The sequence below is a fragment of the Amblyraja radiata genome, chromosome 28 (assembly GCF_010909765.2).
Source record: "Amblyraja radiata isolate CabotCenter1 chromosome 28, sAmbRad1.1.pri, whole genome shotgun sequence".
Lineage (NCBI taxonomy): Eukaryota > Metazoa > Chordata > Chondrichthyes > Rajiformes > Rajidae > Amblyraja > Amblyraja radiata.
Window position 1 is genome coordinate 23,117,885 of NC_045983.1, and position 19,881 is coordinate 23,137,765.

Genomic DNA, 19,881 nt, shown 5'->3' on the forward strand with positions numbered 1-19,881 from the left:
CCGGTCTCACTGCACAACAAACGAGAGATTCTCGTGGAACTTGACATGGGTGGTCTGCCCCAGAGAAGAGGAGCATGTGTGCCAACACAGACGGTGGGTTCAAGAGCTCGCTGTTCCTAATAGATCCTGGAACTGCACACGTGCAGTCTATCACACCAAGAATGCGCACAATCCCCCAAAATCATCATGGCCAACAGTAAACGCATTTTCCACTCTGAGCAGTGAACAGCATGAAGTCCTGAAGTATGGTGTAACAATACGCATGGTGCAAGTCACACGTCGCTGCCTAGAATCAAAGTCTTATATATTTGGGGCAATATTGTTTTACAGGGCATCCGCTGGTGGATGCACTGTCTGCATAAGATGAGAGATCTTGGTCACAACCGCCTTAGAAAACCTTAGCTCCCAGACGCATTCCTCTTCAGACAGCTGGAGATAGGATCATGGCTCCAGTAAGACCCTGGAGAATTGGGTTCTCCACGCCAGAGGCTTCCACTTCCCCTTCTTCAGATTCCTCTGGCAAATCATTTGCTCCTTTGGCTCCTCTCTCGTGCTCCTGCTCATGTTGGAAACTCTGCAGAACCACTGCTAAAGCTCCCGATACAACAGCAATAAAATGCACAGATTCAGCAATCACTCAATCTTGCCATTGAACTTTCAACTGCAGGCATCCACCCCTGTGCATTGAACAGTGCTTGGCTTCAAGCAGGCACCCGCAAAGCTGTAAAAACTGTTAATCCCTTGAAATATCACAGGTGTAGGGCAAGTTCCTGCTGTTAAAGGCCTGCATTTCTGTGCATGTTAACTACACCAAGTAAATTTCACAGGGAACAATAACTTTTATGATCAAAACCATCTGCAGACACTTAAATAACACACACCACATTTGAATTCTTTAGTGCACATAATTTTATAATTTAATTTTGTACTGAATATCCATTTAATCTATCATTTTGTAGATATACAGCATTTTCTAATCTAAGCATGCTTACATGATGGGTCGTTTCTTGACTGCGCTGTCTTCTCCACTTGGAGCACTTAGTCTCTGGGGGCTGTAGACATCCGACATTGGATTGGCAGTGTCCAGCATTGGGTCATGTGGGTCATGTTCTATGGTTAGCTTAAGCAAACGGCTGGTCTCCTGGATCAGAAGGTCAATCTGCAGAAGTCAAACATCACACACACCATCATAACATTGCCAACCAAGCACCAGATTTCTATCCTAGGGCTAGATATGATGCACAGAGAAAAGCAATACTGCTACACAAAGGATTAGAGCATCTTCCAGGAGCTTACCAGTTTTACTCTCCGCAATACAATAATTCTGACTGCTCTTTACATTGGAAAAAAAAAAAGAATTGTAGGTGCCGAAAATCTGATATAAAAAATCAAAAATGCTGGAAACAGTCAGCAAGTCAAACGGAATCCACGGAGAGAGAAACAGTTAATGTTTCAGGCCAAAGACACTTTGCCAGTCTGGGACAGTTCAGAAGGCAAGGTTTCAACCCGACATTAACTTTCCATAGATGCTCCCTGACCTGTTGAATGTTTCCTGTATTTTGTTCTTATTTCAGCATATTCCATCGGCTCAACATCAGTCTCCCACCCCAACTATGTGTGATTGGTGGATCGTATACTACCGACCAAATTGGTCCCTCCCTATTTCTCTCATATTTTACAGCCAGAATCCTCCATTCTTTTCATCATTTATAGTTGTTTGCTCCATTTATCCCAACATACATAACTAGCTTCCCTCTCCCTCTCCTCAATTTCATTATTTCTACTTGACTTCTAGCACTCATAGTAACTAATGCTGGTATCTCATTATTCCGCTACCCCACACACTCATTCCCCAAGCTTACATCTCCTTTTCCCTGAATATATACCCTTCACATCACCCACATAACACTTGATACACTTGACATCTTTCACTCCCTTTCCTGTCATACATTTAGCCCCAATACTATCATTTTTGGTTTGTGCACACGCTCATCTGAACATTGCTGGCATAGTCCAATTTACCTCAACTGTAACTGCTGGAGTCAGTCATACAGTGTGGAAACGGGCCCCTTGGCCCAACTTGCCGCACCGACCAACACGTCCATCTACACTAGCCTCACCTGCCTGCATTTGGCCCATATATCCCTCTAAACCTGTCCTATCCATTAACCCGCCTAAATGTTCCTTAAACGTTGCAATAGCACCTGCCTCAACTGCCTCCTCCCGCATCCATCATCTTTTGTGTTAAGCCTTTGAAACATGTGACCCAGCTCTGCCATCAGTCTCTATGACTGGCCTTTCAGCTACCGTTCTCCCCCACTGCATGGATCAAGCATTCCCAATATAAAGCGGGCAGCTCAGTAGCAGCAGCCATCTCACAGGACAGTGCTAAAGGCTGGACAGAGAAGGCAGCTGCTCCAGCAGCCCAGTTTTGGTTTCTGACCTCGTGGGATTTGCACATTCCTCCTGCGACTGCGTGGGTTCACCAAGTGCTCCAGCTTCCACCTGCATCCAGCAATGTGCTCAGGTTGGTAGGTTGACTGGCCACTGCAAACTATCCCCATTGTAGGTGGCCGGTAAGAGAGTTGACAGGCATGCGAGAGAACAGTTTAAGGGGATCCAAGTGGGGGAGCAGGATTGTGGTGATCACTCCAAGAGCCAGCACAGAGCCAGTGAGCCAACAGGCTTCCCACGTCATAAGGAATTATGAGAAAGAAAAACTTCATCACCCCCGTCCCAGCATATAATACTGGTCCCCCTCCCCCAGTATATGATACCGGTCACATACTACCCCTCCCCAAGTCTCTCTTGCCTCAATTCCCCCCTTTCTACATTAGGTGATGACATTAACCAAAAACAGACTAATTAGTTTGTTTCACTGCATGCTGCTAGATAAAAGTATGCTAGGGTTTTGCCAAGCTGCTGCAACCTGCATCTTCCCTCTGCTTACCTCATCTAGAGGCACATTCCTGATTGGCGTTCCATTGATTTCCAGAATCCTGTCACCAACATGAATGGAATTTTTCACCTCTGGACTGATGCAGTCCGTATCAACTCTGCAACATTAAAAGCAATACAAATTAATAATGGACAGGACCTTAAGGGGCTAAAGAGCCATTCTACAGAACAAGGTTCTGATCTAACTCCTCAATAATAATGTACACCAAAGCCCATAAACTCTATCTGGCTTTATGGACTACGAAAAGTTAAATCTCTTCAAATCCCACCCAAATCTTCAGAAGTTCCACAAGTAGCAACTTCAATAACATGCAGTGTTCAGTAAGCAGTAGCTCAACCTCAGACTCCAGTGTCATCTAGCACCACATAATATTGAGAAATAATTTAGACCTGCTAACCTCACCATAAAACAAACTGATCAAACTAGGAAATATCTGATCAGATATCTGATCTGACCAACACCACACCAAAACAAAATAATTCTTACAGGTTCTGTCATTTAACACGGGTCAGGCTTTGCAAGTCTTCAAGAAAGGAAAGCAGCACAAGTGATCCATTGGAGGAAGTTAGTGTAATTAATTCACTGTCAGCATTTTCTCTTTATCCCTATGGAGGCCAAAACCAGGTCCCCACGACTAGCTCCCTCCCCATCCTCTCTCCGACTATGTATATTTGGTTTGCCAGCGCGCCCACTTCAGGTGCACTGGCTCGGTAAATAATTGCCACCTTCCACTCCAATAATTTATGGCTGATATTTGTTACCTTTTACAAGCTATGTATGGCCTGGATCACTCAGCTCAGTTGTCTTTTGTTTTAAGAGCAGGGATAGAAGGGAGCTTGATGCATTATAAATGGAAATTCCAGTGGACTATTAACGTATACTTGTTTGGATTGTTGTAATAATCTAGCAGTTACAGCAGGCAGTGAAGAAAGCTAATAGCATGTTGGCTTTCATAGTTAGAGGGTTTGAGTATAGGAGCAAGGAGGTCCTACTGCAGTTTTACAGGGCCCTGGTGAGACCGCACCTGCAGTAATGTGTGCAGTTTTGGTTTCCTAATTTGAGGAAGGACATTCTTGCTATTGAGGGAGTGCAGTGTAGGTTCACCAGGTTAATTACTGGAATGGTGGGACTCACATATGATGAAAGAATGGGTCGACTGGGCTTGTATTCACTGGAATTTAGAAGGATGAGAGCGGATCTTACAGAACATAAAATTCCTACGGGATTGGACAGGCTAGATGCAGGAAAAATGTTCCCCATGTTGGGAGAGTCCAGAACCAGCGGTCACAGTTTAAGAATAAGGGGTAGGTCATTTAGGACTGAGATGAGGAAAAGCTTTTTCCACCCAGAGTTGTGAATCTGTGGGCTTCTCTGCCACAGAAGGCAGTGGAGGCTAATTCACTGGATGTTTTCAAGAGAGATTTAGCTCTTAGGGTTAACGGAATCAAGGGATATGTGAGGAAAAGCAGGAATGGGGTATCTGGTTTTGGATGATCAGCCATGATCATATTGAATGGCGGTGCTGGCTCAAAGGGCCGAATGGCCTACTCCTGCACCTATTTTCTATGTATTTGTGTTTCTAAGATATGGACAAGTTGGGTTAAATGGCAAGTTTCCATGCTGTTTGACTGTGACTATCACAGCAGTGCTAATCCTTTAGAAATACATTGATAGCTGTGAAAAGCTCTATAAATGAAAACCTTTTGACTCAAATTTTGACCTAGAAAAGTACAATCGTAAAAACTCAGCAAATAAAAAGTTGTATTTTTCTTTATTTTCCCCGCGCTGCCCTTAGGTTGAAATAACGAGGGACTGATACAAGAGGAAAACTGCTGTCAATTTAGATAATTAATGGCAAAATGATCTCAAGATGTTGTCAGACAACTCTCCCACATGGAGATGAGTAATGGGTTTCAGGGGAAATGCTATGTTAGAATCTAAATGTCTGCCAGATGTGATCCAGACCTCTGACTTTCCATTAAGAATGCAATGGAAATTGGGTAGTTCAGTCATTTTAATCCAATCTCAGGGACCACGTTATCCATCTTTTAAATTAGGGTTTCATTTAAAAAAAAAAATACAATCCACCTGCCACCACACCCAGAAATTCTGCCTGAGCTTCTGCTTTTACCCCACAAGTTAAACATGAGCAAAGCACCATTCATTTTGGATGCTTGCCATGGGCCAGCAAACTGACTCACTGCAATTTCGCTCAGCTTAACTCAAGACATGTATTCATTGGCACCACAGTGTACAATGAAAACGGTATACTTTAAGATGAAAGATGTCTTTAATATGTGTCAAGATTCAGCAAGTTACAGCAACAACATCCTCCCCATTATAGCAAGCCCTCTCACTTACTCTTTGACCCGTACAGTATGCACATGCTCCGAAGAGCAGCTCCTGGGACTGCAGGGCTGGTCGATGGACACGGAGAAACCTCGCTTTCCCTCTGTCGAGGCTGGTATTGAAACCAATGTCACAGTGTGTGGAATGCGAGCGCAGGGAGGGTCTGGAAGGATCTGGTCAATGACGGGGGTGACTATCGTATGGTAGTAGCAGCAACCACTGCAACAGAGACAAATGACAAGTGACGTTAAAGAGGACAGAGCAACCTGGATGGTCATCAAGCTGCACTAATAGCTGCAAGATGGCAAGTTTATGACACCAACCGATATTCCTCCAAAACATAATTCCAAAGCATTCCCATGGGCTGTCCCTGGTCTGCGCCAAGTTTCTTTGGAAAAAATAAACGTAATCAGCCCCCATGCTGTGCAATGGCACGTTTATGCAGAATGCATACATGTTCGGAGCTGGATAACTAGGATTAGCAATAAGGGGCGAGAGGGAAAGCTGCAGCAACAACAGTTGTCACAGTTCCAAATTTCGTTAACGCAACTGATTTCTCAAACACAACACTAATCAAGCCCCATAGAATAATTTTAGTATCTCCAAACGTTATGGTAAGGAGGCCAGGAACAAGTTACTCTCATGGAATGTTTGCAATGCCAATTCAATTCACAGCGGAGCAACGTTGAATCGGATTTCACCACATCAGGAAGTACTTAAAACTACTACAAGTTCTCAGTGCTGAGCACTGGCACTAGGATACTGTCTGCATTCAACAGGCAAACCTCTTCCAGTCAGTATAAAAGCCTCAGCTTTCCATGCGCTTCTCTCAGAGTCTACAAGGTACTGATAAAAAAAAATATCACTGAGCAACAAATAAGTAAGCCATCATAAAAAGGGCACAGGAAGACAATGCTGGCTTCCCTATGAAATCGCACATCGTAACAAACCAAATGTAAGCGACAGAGACCTTGGTTGTAACTTGTCCATGTCAGTACTTACCAATAGAGCTTGGAGCGCTCTACCAATGCATAAGTGTCGCCATCTCCAATAAACGCACCGCACTTTAGGCATGTAAAGCATTCTGGGTGATACTTGTGCTCCCCAGCGACCTGGAGAAGAAATAACAAAGATTCAGGCATCTGATTAGTTTTAGTTTAGATTGGAGATACAGCACGGAAACTGGGCTGTTGGCCAGCGATCCCACCATCACTATCCAACACACACTGGGGACAAGCCAGTTAGTGCTCAAACCTGTAGAATGTGGGAGGAAACCGGAGCTGCAGGAAAAAGCCCAAGCAAGTCACTGGGAGAACATACAAACTCTGTACAGGCACGTACCCGTCGTCAGGATCGAAACCAGATCTCTGGTGCTGCAAGGCAGCAACTCTACCACTGCGCCACCGTGCCACCCATCTAATTGATGCATCCAGCTGCTAACATGCAGGGTGGCTAATCCAGGATTATTTACTGTGCTGGAAGCATTGGCATTTGCTCGGAAAGTTAGAGGCGCAATGTGGCTGATGTGGCCGAGGTGTTGGTGCTGATGGGCTCTGATGTTGCTTTGCTTACAGAAAGTCCAGGAAGACACAGGAACTGGAAAAGGCTTTGTCATCTCTTCGGCCAATGCCAGGAAATAATCTCCTTTCCCATTCCCCATCATAACCTGCCTTCTTTCTCAAAAACGTCAGACTCAAGGCTACCCGTCCACCTTCTCTCAGTCTTCGCTTTACCCATTGCCCGATTGATCCTGCAGTCTCTCTCCCTGCACCTATCAATTATCAATAACTTACTGCTGGTTTCTTAATTTCTAATAACTTGATTTAAAACAGCTTTGAATAATTCTGTTGGCCATCATAGCATTGCTTTCAATTGCTGGATGTCTATACTGTTATAAAAGGACCCAAATTATTTCTCATATTATTCTGTCGGTTTCTTAAAGTTAATATCACTTTCTCAGATTTCCACCCTGCTGCCGAATTCAAGACGCTGTAAATTTTCCTCAGCAATGGAGTAAATTCCTTTCCGTCTAATATAATATGTCTATCTGCATCCTAGCACCAAGCACATTCCAAGACTTCCGTTAACATCTGTCGGTGCTGAGGTATAGACATTATGTAATAATTCATTCAATATGATCCGGAGATAATCCAATCAGCAAAAATGTGTAAACAAGGAACTGCAGAAGCTGGTTTATAAAAAAAAAGACAGCACTGGAGTAATGCAGCAGGTCAAGCAGCATCTCTGGAGAACGTGGATAGGTGACGATTCAGGTCAGGACCCTACTTCAGACTCTGGAAAATAAAAAAGTCCCAACCCGAAAAGTCACCTACCCAAATAGTGCCTGATCCACTGAGCTACACTAGCATTGTGTGTCTTTTTCCGATCAAAAAGGCTGCGTGTAGTTCTAAGAGCAATATTAATGCTTCAGCTGGGGCACATGTAATGAGAGTCACTGCCTCACACCAAGAGACACCTGGGCTCAATCCTGTCTTCTGGCCCAATCTGTACAGTTTACATTTTCCCCCATTGTGACCATGAGGCTTCCTCCATGTTCTCTGGTTTCCTACCGCTTCCCAAAGACCTGCAGGTTAGTAAGTTAACTGTCCACTGTAAATTGCCCCTTGTGCCTAGGTGAGGGGTAGAATGTGGAGGGAGCTGTGAGAATGTGGGGAGAATTAAAGATGGGATTAACGTAGGATTATTGGAAACGGGTGGTCTGCACAGACTCAGTGAGCCAGGGTTAGTTTCCAAGCTGTTGCCCTCTGTGGCTGACATTTTCTCTGCCCAGCCCCCTTGGCCCTTGGTACTTGGCCCTTACCATGATCAGCCCTTTGGTGATCTGCTCGCAGCAGCCATGGCACAGTTCCCCAAAGCGAGCCCAGTAGTCCTTCTTGCAGTAGAGCCGGCCCTCCTTCTCGTAATACCAATGGGTGAGCGAAATGTTACACTCACAACACCTGCAGAAGCAGAGAACACGGGTGTTAGCAAAGAGCAGAGAGGTGGGCCGATCCCTGCACGCATTCTCCTCGATTCCAACCCTAGTTACCACTCACACACACTCCTATCAGCCAGCTCAAGCCAGAGGCCTGATCCGGGGCAAACACCTCCCTAAAACACACTAATCCGAAGCTCAGTTAAACAGGATGCATGCAACAATCAAATGTGTGGTAAACAGACTGAGCAACCTCAGGCACTGCTCCGGTGATGAGGTCAAAGACTGCCTCCAGCAGTAGTGGGTAGTGTTGGTCAGAAGGCTTCACCGTCAAAGACGTACTCTGCAGCTCAAGGCAGGAAACCAAAGAAGGGTGCAACCTAAAGGAGAGAATGCTCAGCTCTTGCTGAGGGAGGGAGAGCCAATGACAGAGGGTAATGGAGGGAATCAAATATAAACTCCACATAGGATGATGGAAATTATTAAAGTCCCATTGGTCCATTCTACTAAATAATTTAGATTAAGTGCAGGAAGGAAATTGCAGATGCTGGTTTACACCAAAGATAGACAAAATGCTGGAGTAACTCAGTGGGACAGGCCGCATCTCCAGAGAGAAAGAATGGGTGACGTTTCCAATAGAGTCCCTTCTTCAGACCCTGAAGAGTGCAATGTCACCCATTCCTTCTCCACAGATGCTGCCTGTCCCGCTGAGTTACACCAGTATTGTGCCTAATTTAGATTTCAATACTGATGCAACTGCGAACAGAATTCAAGATATAACTCTTCCTACTTGTGCCTTTTGACACAGGGATGGATTAATGATGGCTCCCACTGTGTCTTGCTGACAAACTCCCATTGATGCAGCTCCTGCCTCTATCCTCGCCCCTCCCTCTGACTGCGGCAGTCACTGTAACTGCATCTCCTGGTAAAACACCCCGCACAGGGAGGAAGTCAGAAGGTTGGGGATTAGCAGTGATTCAGCCAGACACAGACCGCTGCAAAGCTTTGATCTGATTCCCTGCGGTCCCAGGGCAGCCAGAAGCCCTCGTGTTCGTTCTCCCAGCCACTCATTAATCAGGGAACAGCTAGTCGACGGAAGCAGTGTTGCACAAAGCCTCAGTTCATTTCAGAGATCCCTCGTTAATCAGATCCCTACAGATAATAAAACAGCTCTGACCCATGACCTCTGGACCATTTGGCATCTTTGAAGTCACTGCAGCCCACTCCCCCTGCCCTCCATTTGCAGTCTGCGGCACTCGTTGGCCAACTAGCAAACACACGGAGTTGTTATGATAGGCAGCAAAGTTTGTGAAGTGCAAGGAACATCGAGCTACATAAAAAGATTGCACTGAATTTTTATTTAAAACATTTCTTGCACCCAATTCGGGCTACCACCATTTAGGAAGGACAAAAACAATTTACTGGAAATTTACTGAAAGACAGGAAAGGCTGTGCAAATACTCGACACTAAAAACTGAGAGGAGATTTGATAGAGGGGATGGAAGATCATTATGGGTTTCGATAAGTGTAATGCTCCCAGGAGCAAATAGCGCAAGGACCAAAGAACAAAAACTTAAAGGAACTGGGAAAAGACACTATGGAGGAAGTGGTGGTGGGGAGGGGCATTGTTTATTTATTATTTTTAAAGAGTGCTTATGATCCTAATCTCATTGCCCGCAAAGGTGGTAGAACACGAGTCAAAATTACCTTTCAGAAGGAAATTGGTTAAGCAATGAACAGGAAATAATTTGCCAGGTTAGTGAAAAAAGGAGATACAATATACTTTGGATTTCTCTATAGTCATAAAGTGCAGAAACAGGCCCTGCAACCCAACTTGCCAATAGTAACCAGGGTGTCTAATCTATACTAATCCCACCTGCCTGCTTTTAGCCCATATCCCTCTAAAACGTTCCTATCCATATACTTGTCCCAATGCCTCCTATATTTTATTATAAATGTCCTTTATATTACTAAAAGTCTGATCTTGACCACTTCCTGTTGTTCTGTATATTGATTTTTTTTTAAAACGCTGTCACTTGCACCTATGATTTTTGGCCATCTTACTCAGAGTTCCCTCCGCTGCACACGACAAGAGGATTCTTCCAATCGATGAAAAATAAAAGAGTTATTAGTATTTTGAAAATGTTGAGATTCTCTCTCCTAAAGGCCACGCCCCTTCCGGAGGGAATATAGAACCCGGGAGTGTTGAGTGCCTCAGTCAGTCTCTGTAAGGTGGGGGGAGTGAGAGGGTCACATTTCTCAGTCTCTGAGCTGTGAATAATACTGAACACATGTCTACTTAACCGTGAGTGGTTTTGCTGACCCGTCAGTGCCCTTAATGTGGTTTGACAATATAGTTTGGAAATGCTAAAGCGTGTTGCCTTTGGTTTGGAAATGCTAAAGCTGTGTTGACTTTGGTTTGGAAATGCTAAATCTGTGTTGCCTTTGGCTTGGAAATGCTAAAGCTGTGTTGACTTTGGTTTGGAAATGCTAAATCTGTGTTGCCTTCTATATATTTAAAAGTCTAATCTTGACCACTTCCTGTTTGCGTTGTATATTGATTTTAGAAAAAGGCTACCACATACGGCTGTGATTTTTGGCCATCTTACTCAGAGTCCCCCTCCGCTCATCAGATGCCGAGGATTTTTCCCATCGATGAAAAATTATTTATTAGTGTTTAAATTTTTTTGAGATTCTCCCTCCTGTCAATCACGCCTTGAAGGCCACGCCCCTTCAGGTGGGGGGGGGGGGGGGGGAGGGACCATAAAACCCAGAAGTGTGGCTCAGTATCTGCAAGATGGAGGAGGGAGTGGTCATGACTTGCTGTCTTTAGTGGCCTTGCACCCTGCTTGAAATGGTATGAAACTGCACTTGAATTTGGTGGCCTTGCGTGGAATATTGCGTTGGGGGACCAGCCCTCCCGTGTGATGCTTGGACCCAACGAGTCCCACTTAGTCTAGTATTATTATAAATATATTGAAATGTCGTTATAAAAGGAGACACCACTGATAAAATGTACGCGTCGTGACGCGTAAATGACGTCGCGTAAATGACGCCCAAGTGGGACAGGCCCTTTAGGCACTGCACAACTCACATCGAGGCTGTGCGATGAGACTAAGGAGCTACCCTCAAGCGCACTCCACCTTTTAATGAGCAACAAATTGAGGGGAATTAAAAGAACAAACCAGAAAGAATATTCAATGAGAAGGAAGCAAGACAATAGATAACAATCAAGTCCAAATAAAAACATAAACTGGATATACATCAGATGATTCACAAAACCTTGATTCATGCTGGCTATAAACTGAAAAATGGGAATAATGTGAACAAGTCACACCAGGTGTGGTTTACAGAAATGGATGCCATTTTAGTCTGTCACAGCTTTCAAAAAGGGGCATCTGTCAAAAAACAAAATTTCACTCACAATTCACCATCCTTCAATGATACTGGTGATTATTTTGGGATCTAATAGCAGTCATGCCAAAGATGAAGCCCAGCTAAGACGATGTTCTTATGAAATGTGAAGGAGGATCTTCCAGGCTCATTTTTGTGCCATGATAATAAAAAAACCAAACCACCACTTTGTGGCCAATTAGCCCAACCATAAACTGTAAATAGTCTGGGTCTCTACTGAGCAGGAGGCAGAACTAAAGTGCACACAAACACAGATTGAGCCAAACCATCCCTGTGAAAGGGGCAGGGTGACAACAAGGTTATTGAATAGACTCCGGGCAGGCCCACTTCAAAACATTCTCTTCACCTGTAATCCCTCGCCTTAATCTGGAAGGTATATCGATAATCTGAGCGATCACCGCCGAAAGGTCACTAAAGGCCAAAGAGATGACAAAATAATAAACAAACTACATTGTTATAGCGGAGAAAAATATTTCAAGCTTCATGGAGTGAACGAGGAAAACATACAAATGGAATTGTAGTGCCAAAATGCTTCGTCAAGAACAGAAGTGTTATGCAAAAGATTTCTGGTAGATGAGACCCAAGCAGCTGTCAGCACATCCACCAATACTGAAGCAAAGAGTGTGAATACAAACACGAGAGACTTGAATCAGAAGAATCTTGTAGGAGTGTCTGGGGATGGGGGTAGCAAGTGTATGTAGCTGAACTTAGTGGTTAGAGAGCAGCATAGGGTTAAGAACGATGGGCAGAATGGAAGGGAAGGCGGGTGCTCCGGTTTCCTCCCACACTTCAAAGACGCACATGTTAATTGGCTTTGGCAAGAATTGAAAATTGTCCCGGGTGTGTAAAGTAGTTGCTAGTGTATGAGGTGGTCACTGGTCAGCGCGGACCGGATTCTGTTTCTGCGCTGTATCTCTAAACTAAATGACTTGGGTATAACTTTGCCTTAGATGCAGCACAAGATGAGGAGAGGAGAGGCGAGTCTTTGATTACCAGTATTAATCCACAACGATCGAGGAGGTAGATTCAAGGTTTTGCGTACCAGCTACTTTTCCTTCTTATCAGACTTTAATCACACAGATGCACAACTAAAATGTATTTAGCGCGAAAAGATAGATGAAGACTGTAATAGTAGGGGAAGGAGGACTGGATAAGCATTAAATAAAACAGCAATCCCTCCCTTTCTTCACATTTCAAATGGTTAGGTCCATTCAAGTTGACATCCATATTTGATTCAACACTTTAAAAGAAACCTTTGCCCTCTAATAATTACCCTGACACTTTAACGGTGAGAATGCCACTGGAGTCCGGTATATGTGCATGTGTCAGTGTGTAACAGTAGATGCAGTGCAAATCGGTACAAGTCTAACAATATCGAAGGTGGAAAAATTACACCATTATAAGTATAAGTATCCTTTATTGTCTTAATGAAGCTCAAAGCAGCAGCAAGATTTTTCAGGCCAATTTACTCTACGTAAAGATAGTTATAACACACTCTTGGCTTGCCCACTATTGATGATACTTTCAGAAATTTGTGGGTCATACTTGAAATTCCACCACAAACATGTATGAATGATGTTAAAAAAAACAGCAACAACAGACTGATAGGCCTTTCTCACGGGGCGACTTGACGCAAGAGGTAACCAGAGTTGAACATCGTGGGAACCTCGTACGATAACCGTACGGCATTCGTGGACCACCGTGGACCACCGTGGCGCTAACGGCAGGTAATCGTGTAACTTGTTGACTCGGGAGAAAATTCAAGCAAGCTTGAATTTCTCCAAGAGTGACTTGTACACTTGTGGTTGAACATTGCAACATTATATGGACGTAGTGGCCAGTGCGATATCCATAATAACTCTTGCGTTTATCGTGGGAACTCCTGCGAACGGTGAACCCGGAAGCTGGACAGAGGGGACAGAAGGCGAGTAAAAATTGTCTTCTGTGGGATTGAATTTAAAAAATAAAGATTTGCATCCGCATATGGACATCAACTTATTCATGAGTTATGTTAATGAGATTCAAGAAAATAACTATCTTCTATCTATTATATAAAAGTCTGTGGCTGCCGCCTGCCGTCCGTCCGGCTGCCTTTCTGCCTTTTGATTCGTTCCATCGTGTGATGTCACAATGCCCAATACTCGCAGATGTCCAATCGGAATGGATCCATTTACATGGACGGCTGCCGGCCGCCTTTCTTCCTTTGATTCCCTGCAATTCCGAAACCAGGCACAGAATCGCCGACATCTTTTCTATTTCGGTAGAGATTTCACTTTTCTTTCTAAGTATCCGCTCCTCATTACATTTCGTCGTGTTTAAGTACACGTTTTTAATCAAATCCTTCCCCCCCCCCCCTCAATATTTCAAAAATAAACTGACTTCTCACCCATAGAAGCAGCACCAGCCCCAGCCCCTGATGAACGTTCCATCGTGTGATGTCATAATGTCCGATGCTCACAGATGTCCAATCAGAATGGATTCATTTACATATGCCTTTGCAGGAGCCCCAGCCCCTGGTGAACGTTCCATTGTGTGATGTCACAATGCCCAATGTTCACATATGTCCAAACGGAATGGATTCATTTACATATGCCTTTGCAGGAGCACAAGCACTTGGTGAACGTTCCATCGTGTGATGTCACAATGCCCAATGCTCAAAGACATTGTTGCCATAGAGGGAGTACAGAGAAGGTTCACCAGACTGATTCCTGGGATGTCAGGACTTTCATATGAAGAAAGACTGGATAGACTCGGCTTGTACTCACTAGATTTTAGAAGATTGAGGGGGGATCTTATAGAAACTCCTGATTACATTTCGTCGTGTTTAATGTACACATTTTTAATCAAATCCTTCCCCCCCCCCCCCCCCCCCCCCCCCCCCAATATTAAAAAAAACTGGCATCTCACCCATAGAATCAGCCCCAGCCCCTGGTGAACGTTCCATCGTGTGATGTCACAATGCCCAATGTTCACATATGTCCAATCGGAATGGATTCATTTACATATGCCTTTGCAGGAGCACCAGCACCTGGTGAACGTTCCATCGTGTGATGTCATAATGCCCAATGCTCAAAGACATTGTTGCCATAGAGGGAGTACAGAGAAGGTTCACCAGACTGACTCCTGAGATGTCAGGACTTTCATATGAAGAAAGACTGGATAGACTCGGCTTGTACATGCTAGAATTTAGAAGATTGAGGGCGGATCTTATAGAAACATACAAAATTCTTAAGGGGTTGGACAGGCTAGATGCAGGAAGATTGTTCCAGATGTTGGGGAAGTCCAGAACAAGGGGTCACAGTTTAAAGATAAGGGGGAAATCCTTTAGGACAGAGATGAGAAAAATATATTTCACACAGAGAGTGGTGAATCTCTGGAATTCTCTGCCACAGAAGGTAGTTGAGGCCAGTTCATTGGCTATATTTAAGAGGGAGTTAGATGTAACCCTTGTGGCTAAAGGGATCAGGGGGTATGGAGAGAAGGCAGGTACAGGATACTGAGTTGGATGATCAGCCATGATCATATTGAATGGTGGTGCAGGCTCTAAGGGCCGAATGGCCTACTCCTGCACTTAATTTCAATGTTTCTGTTTCCCTCTCCTCACCCCTCTCCCTCTCCCACCCATCCCTCTCCCCCACCCCCCTTCACTCTCTCCACCCGCCCCCTTCCTCCTACCCCTCTGTCCCTCTTCCATCATTCCCCCTACCCCTCTCCTCCTCCCTCCCCACTCTTCCACCTCTCCCCCTTCCCCCTCCACTCTCCCCACTCTTTCCCCCACCCCTCTCCCTCCCCTCCCCCACATCTCTCTCCCCATCTCTCACCCCCTACCCCGCTCTCCTTTCCCTCCCAAATCTATCCCGTTTCCTCCTCCTCCTCCTCCTCTCTCTCCCCCCCCCCCCGCAAACACCGTTGGGGAAACAGACCCAACGGGTCTGCACTTGGTCTAGTTAATATATAAAACTGTGTGCCTGCAGTCCGGCTGCCTTTCTGCCTTTTGATTCGTTTCCATCGTGTGATATCACAATGCCCAATGCTCGCAGATGTCCAATCGCAATGCCCAATGCTCGCAGATGTCCAATCGGAATGGATCCATTTACATGTACGGCTTCCGACTGCATTTCTTCCTTTGATTCACTGCAACTCCGAAACCAGACGAAGAATCGCCGACATCTTTTCCATTTCGGTAGAGATTTCACTTTTCTTTCTAAGTATCCGCTCCTCATTACATTTCGTCGTGTTTAAGTACACGTTTTTATTCAAATCCTTCCCCCCCCCCAATATTTCAAAAATAAACTGGCTTCTCATCCATAGAATCAGCACCAGCCCCAGCCCCTGGTGAACGTTCCATCGTGTGATGTCACAATGCCCAATGCTCGCAGATGTCCAATCGGAATGGCTCCATTTACATATGCCTTTGCAGGAGCACAAGCACTTGGTGAACGTTCCATCGTGTGATATCACAATGCCCAATGCTCAAAGGCATTGTTGCCATAGAGGGAGTACAGAGAAGATTCACCAGACTGATTCCTGGGATGTCAGGACTTTCATATGAAGAAAGACTGGATAGACTCGGCTTGTACTCGCTAGATTTTAGATGATTGAGGGGGTATCTTATAGAAACTTACAAAATTCTTAAGCGGTTGGACAGGCTAGATGCAGGAAGATTGTTCCAGATGTTGGGGAAGTCTAGAACAAGGGGTCACAGTTTAAGGATAAGGGGTAATTCTTTTTGGACCGAGATGAGAAAAAAAAAATTCACACAGAGAGTGGTGAATCTCTGGAATTCACTGGCACAGAAGGTAGCTGAGGCCAGTTCATTGGCTATATTTAAGAGGGAGTTAAATGTGGCCCTTGTGGCTAAAGGGATCAGGGGGTATGGAGAGAAGGCAGGTACCTCCCCTACCCCCCTTCCCTCTCTACCCCACCCCCTTCCCTCTCTCCACCCGCCCCCTTCCTCCTACCCCTCTGTCCCTCTTCCATCACTCCCCCTACCCCTCTCCTCCTCCCTCCCCACTCTTCCACCTCTCCCCCTTCACTCTCCCTCCCCACTCTTTCCCCTCTCCCCCCACCCCTCTCCCCCTCCCCCATATCTCTCTCCACATCCCCCTCTCTCACCCCCTACCCCACTTTCCTTTCCCTCCCAAATCTGTCCCGTTTCCTCCTCCTCCTCTCCCCTCCCTCCCTTCTTCTCACCCCCCCTCCCCCCACCGGTGTGTTTGGGGGGTGGTTAATGCGAGTGTGATGGCGCAGCCCCCCTCCTCCCCCCCCCCAAACGCCGTTGGGGAAACAGACCCAACGGGTCTGCACTTGGTCTAGTAATTTTTAAAAGGGACTTTACTGAAAGGTCCCGCATTTTTGTGGTCCGTGAGAAATTTTTCACATGTACTTCTTTGAGAGATACAGCTCGGAGTCCTCGCCGACTAGCGATCGATGCCTTTCCGAAGCAGGGTCCGGAACGCTACCAATCAATGTTTTCCAGAGACCCGTGTAAGGAGTGAACTGCACATGCTGGTTTAAACCGAAGACAGACACAAAAAGCTGGAGTAACTCAGCGAGTCAAGCAGCATCTCTGGAGAAAAATAGGTGATGTTTCGGGACGAGACATCTTCAGACTCAATTCCGATTAGGATGTCTGAAGAAGGGTTCCGATTCGAATCGCCACCTATTCTTTTTCTCCAGAGATGCTGCCTGACCCGCTGACTTACTCCAGCTTTTTATGTTTTTCTTCCCAGATCTGACTTACCTGCTGAGTTACACCAACATTTTGTGTCCTTTTGTGCGTATTAACCAGCATCTGCAGTTCTTTTAGACATTACCTAACTTCAGATTTTAGAGATATAGCGCGGAAACAGGCCCTTCGGCCCAGCGAGTCTGCGCCGACCACCTATTCTTATACACTCCAGGGACAATTTTACAATGTTACCGAAGCCGATTAACTTACAAACCTGTAATCTCTGAAGTGTGAGAGGAAACCGGTGCACTCGGAGAAAACCCACGCGGTCACAGGGAGAACATACAAACTCCATACAGACTGCACCCATGGTCAGGATCGAACCTGATCCTGACCGAACCTGATCCTGACCCGAACTCTGGGGCTGTGAGGCAGCAACTCTACCACTGTGCCGCATGTAGTCAGATTTAATAAATTGCTGGTGTTGCTTCCAAAGGCAGAGGCATTGATAATATTAGATCAGAATTGCATCTTTCTGCTAATAGAGTCAATTATTAGTCAATTAATAATAGAATCAATTATTGTTGGTGACAAGGGGTCACAGCTTAAGGATAAGGGGGAAATCCTTTAAAACCGAGATGAGAAGAACTTTTTTCACACAGAGAGTGGTGAATCTCTGGAACTCTCTGCCACAGAGGGTAGTCGAGGCCAGTTCATTGGCTATATTTAAGAGGGAGTTAGATGTGGCCCTTGTGGCTAAGGGGATCAGAGGGTATGGAGAGAAGGCAGGTACGGGATACTGAGTTGGATGATCAGCCATGATCATATTGAATGGCGGTGCAGGCTCGAAGGGCCGAATGGCCTACTCCTGCACCTAATTTCTATGTTTCTATGTTTCTATGTGAGGTATTCAGACGGAGATTCACATCGACAGTCACAATCAATTTACACTAAAGACCACAAACGTTGCTACGCAGTGTTAAGTGGGGTTAAAGTTGGGAACCCAACTGCTCACCTGATCCCAAAGTTTGAGGGGCGGACTCTGTAGCTACGGGTAAACATTCTCTGTCCGTGACGGATGTCGCTCAGTCCAGTTTCTCTAAATCCTTGGTCAAACGGCTACAGTAATCGTTTTCAGACAAGACCCCGCGTGCAAGCTGCTGATATCAACACTGCTGATATCCAAAATTAGCTGCCAAACATATATCGGCATTGAAAATGACCTCACCAACGGCACCGACACAGGCTCGCCCACTTCCTGTACCAGCAAATCGACAGCAGGATGCACGTGGGTGCCTGTGAATGACACCCCTATTCCAGCCACAAACCCACCAGCCATCGGAAGCACCAACTCATTTTTACCCTTCTGGAAAATTCCTGTTAGATATCAAAGCAGAATTGTTTTGAGAAGTTAACAAAATAGTCGGCTAGATTCAATGACAGTGCAGCTGTGCAGTTTCTTTTTTGACTGCAACCGTCCCCATCCCCTCCTTTCACTTTTGGAACATGGCCAGTCTTTGCAATTCCATTCACATTTAAGGAAGGATTTGATGTGGTTTGATCCACTTAGTGAAAGCAGTAGGGAATGTGAATACAAACCACAGCCATTGCAGCCCTCCCAGGCCAGAGGCTCTGGTAAATGTGATCTAGTGGACTTTTTACTCATTTTCTAGCTTGCTAAGTTAGTTAATGGGAATTGAAGCAATGGCCAAGAACGCACACCAGCAGCCCAGATCATCACACAAACCAACCTCCCTTCCATTGACCCCATTTACATCTCACTCTGCCTCGGCATGGCCACCAGTATAATCATGGGCGAGTTGCACCCTGGCCACTCCCTCTTCTCCCCTCTCCCCTCGGGCAAAACGGTTAGAAGTGTGAAAGCACACACCTCTAGATTCAGGGACATTCTTCCCAACTGTGATCAGGCATCTGTACCATCCTACCAACAACTAGGGAGCAGTCCTGAACAACTATCTACCTCATTGGACGCCCTCAGACTATCTTGGATCGGACCTCACCTAGCACTAAATTCGATTCACATTATTCCCTTTATCATGCATCTGTACAGTATGAATGGCTCGATTGTAATCATGTATTGTCTTTCTGTCAACTGGCTAGCACGCAACAAAAGCTTTTCACTGTACCTCTGTACACGTGACCATAAACTAAACTGAAAGTTTCCACTGTGACCAGCAACTCTGGCTGGAATAGGGAAGGAGGATGTGTGCTGGGACCAAGAGATTTTACTGGATGAGTTTGGGATGATGATGAAGCAGCAGCAGGCACTCATGTGATCAAACTTCCAGAGTTAGCCTGCTCGAATTCGGAGACAAACTATCTGCCAATTTGCTGAATGCTGCTGGTTAGTTAACGGGCAGCGACCAAACCAAAAAAGCAACATTTGTATTGTTTCGCTCGATAACCCAACGTTGGCCACCATCAGGCAACCGCCTGCGAGTATGACGAAGGGGTCACAGACCCAAATCATTGAGTATTTTCTTTCAGGGTGCGGCCCGATCTGCTATGTTTTTCCAGTATTTTCTGTTTGTT

General features: G+C 45.4%; 1 protein-coding gene across 2 annotated transcripts in view; it reads right to left on the reverse strand.

Moving 5' to 3' along the window:
• Positions 1-19,881, reverse strand: part of limk1 (LIM domain kinase 1) — a 50,504-nt gene that overhangs the window by 20,804 nt on the left and 9,819 nt on the right. Inside the window, exons 1-6 of one of the 2 annotated variants that reach the window (XM_033046077.1) lie at positions 18,344-18,543; positions 8,130-8,268; positions 6,311-6,420; positions 5,321-5,527; positions 2,951-3,056; positions 993-1,159 (exon numbers count right to left, since the gene is read on the reverse strand). In XM_033046077.1, the coding sequence (XP_032901968.1) occupies positions 993-1,159; positions 2,951-3,056; positions 5,321-5,527; positions 6,311-6,420; positions 8,130-8,268; positions 18,344-18,390 (776 nt within the window). In that variant the 5' untranslated portion in view covers positions 18,391-18,543. Of the gene's footprint in view, positions 1-992; positions 1,160-2,950; positions 3,057-5,320; positions 5,528-6,310; positions 6,421-8,129; positions 8,269-18,343; positions 18,544-19,881 lie in introns of those variants that run through there. The other variant, XM_033046076.1, reaches the window with a different exon arrangement.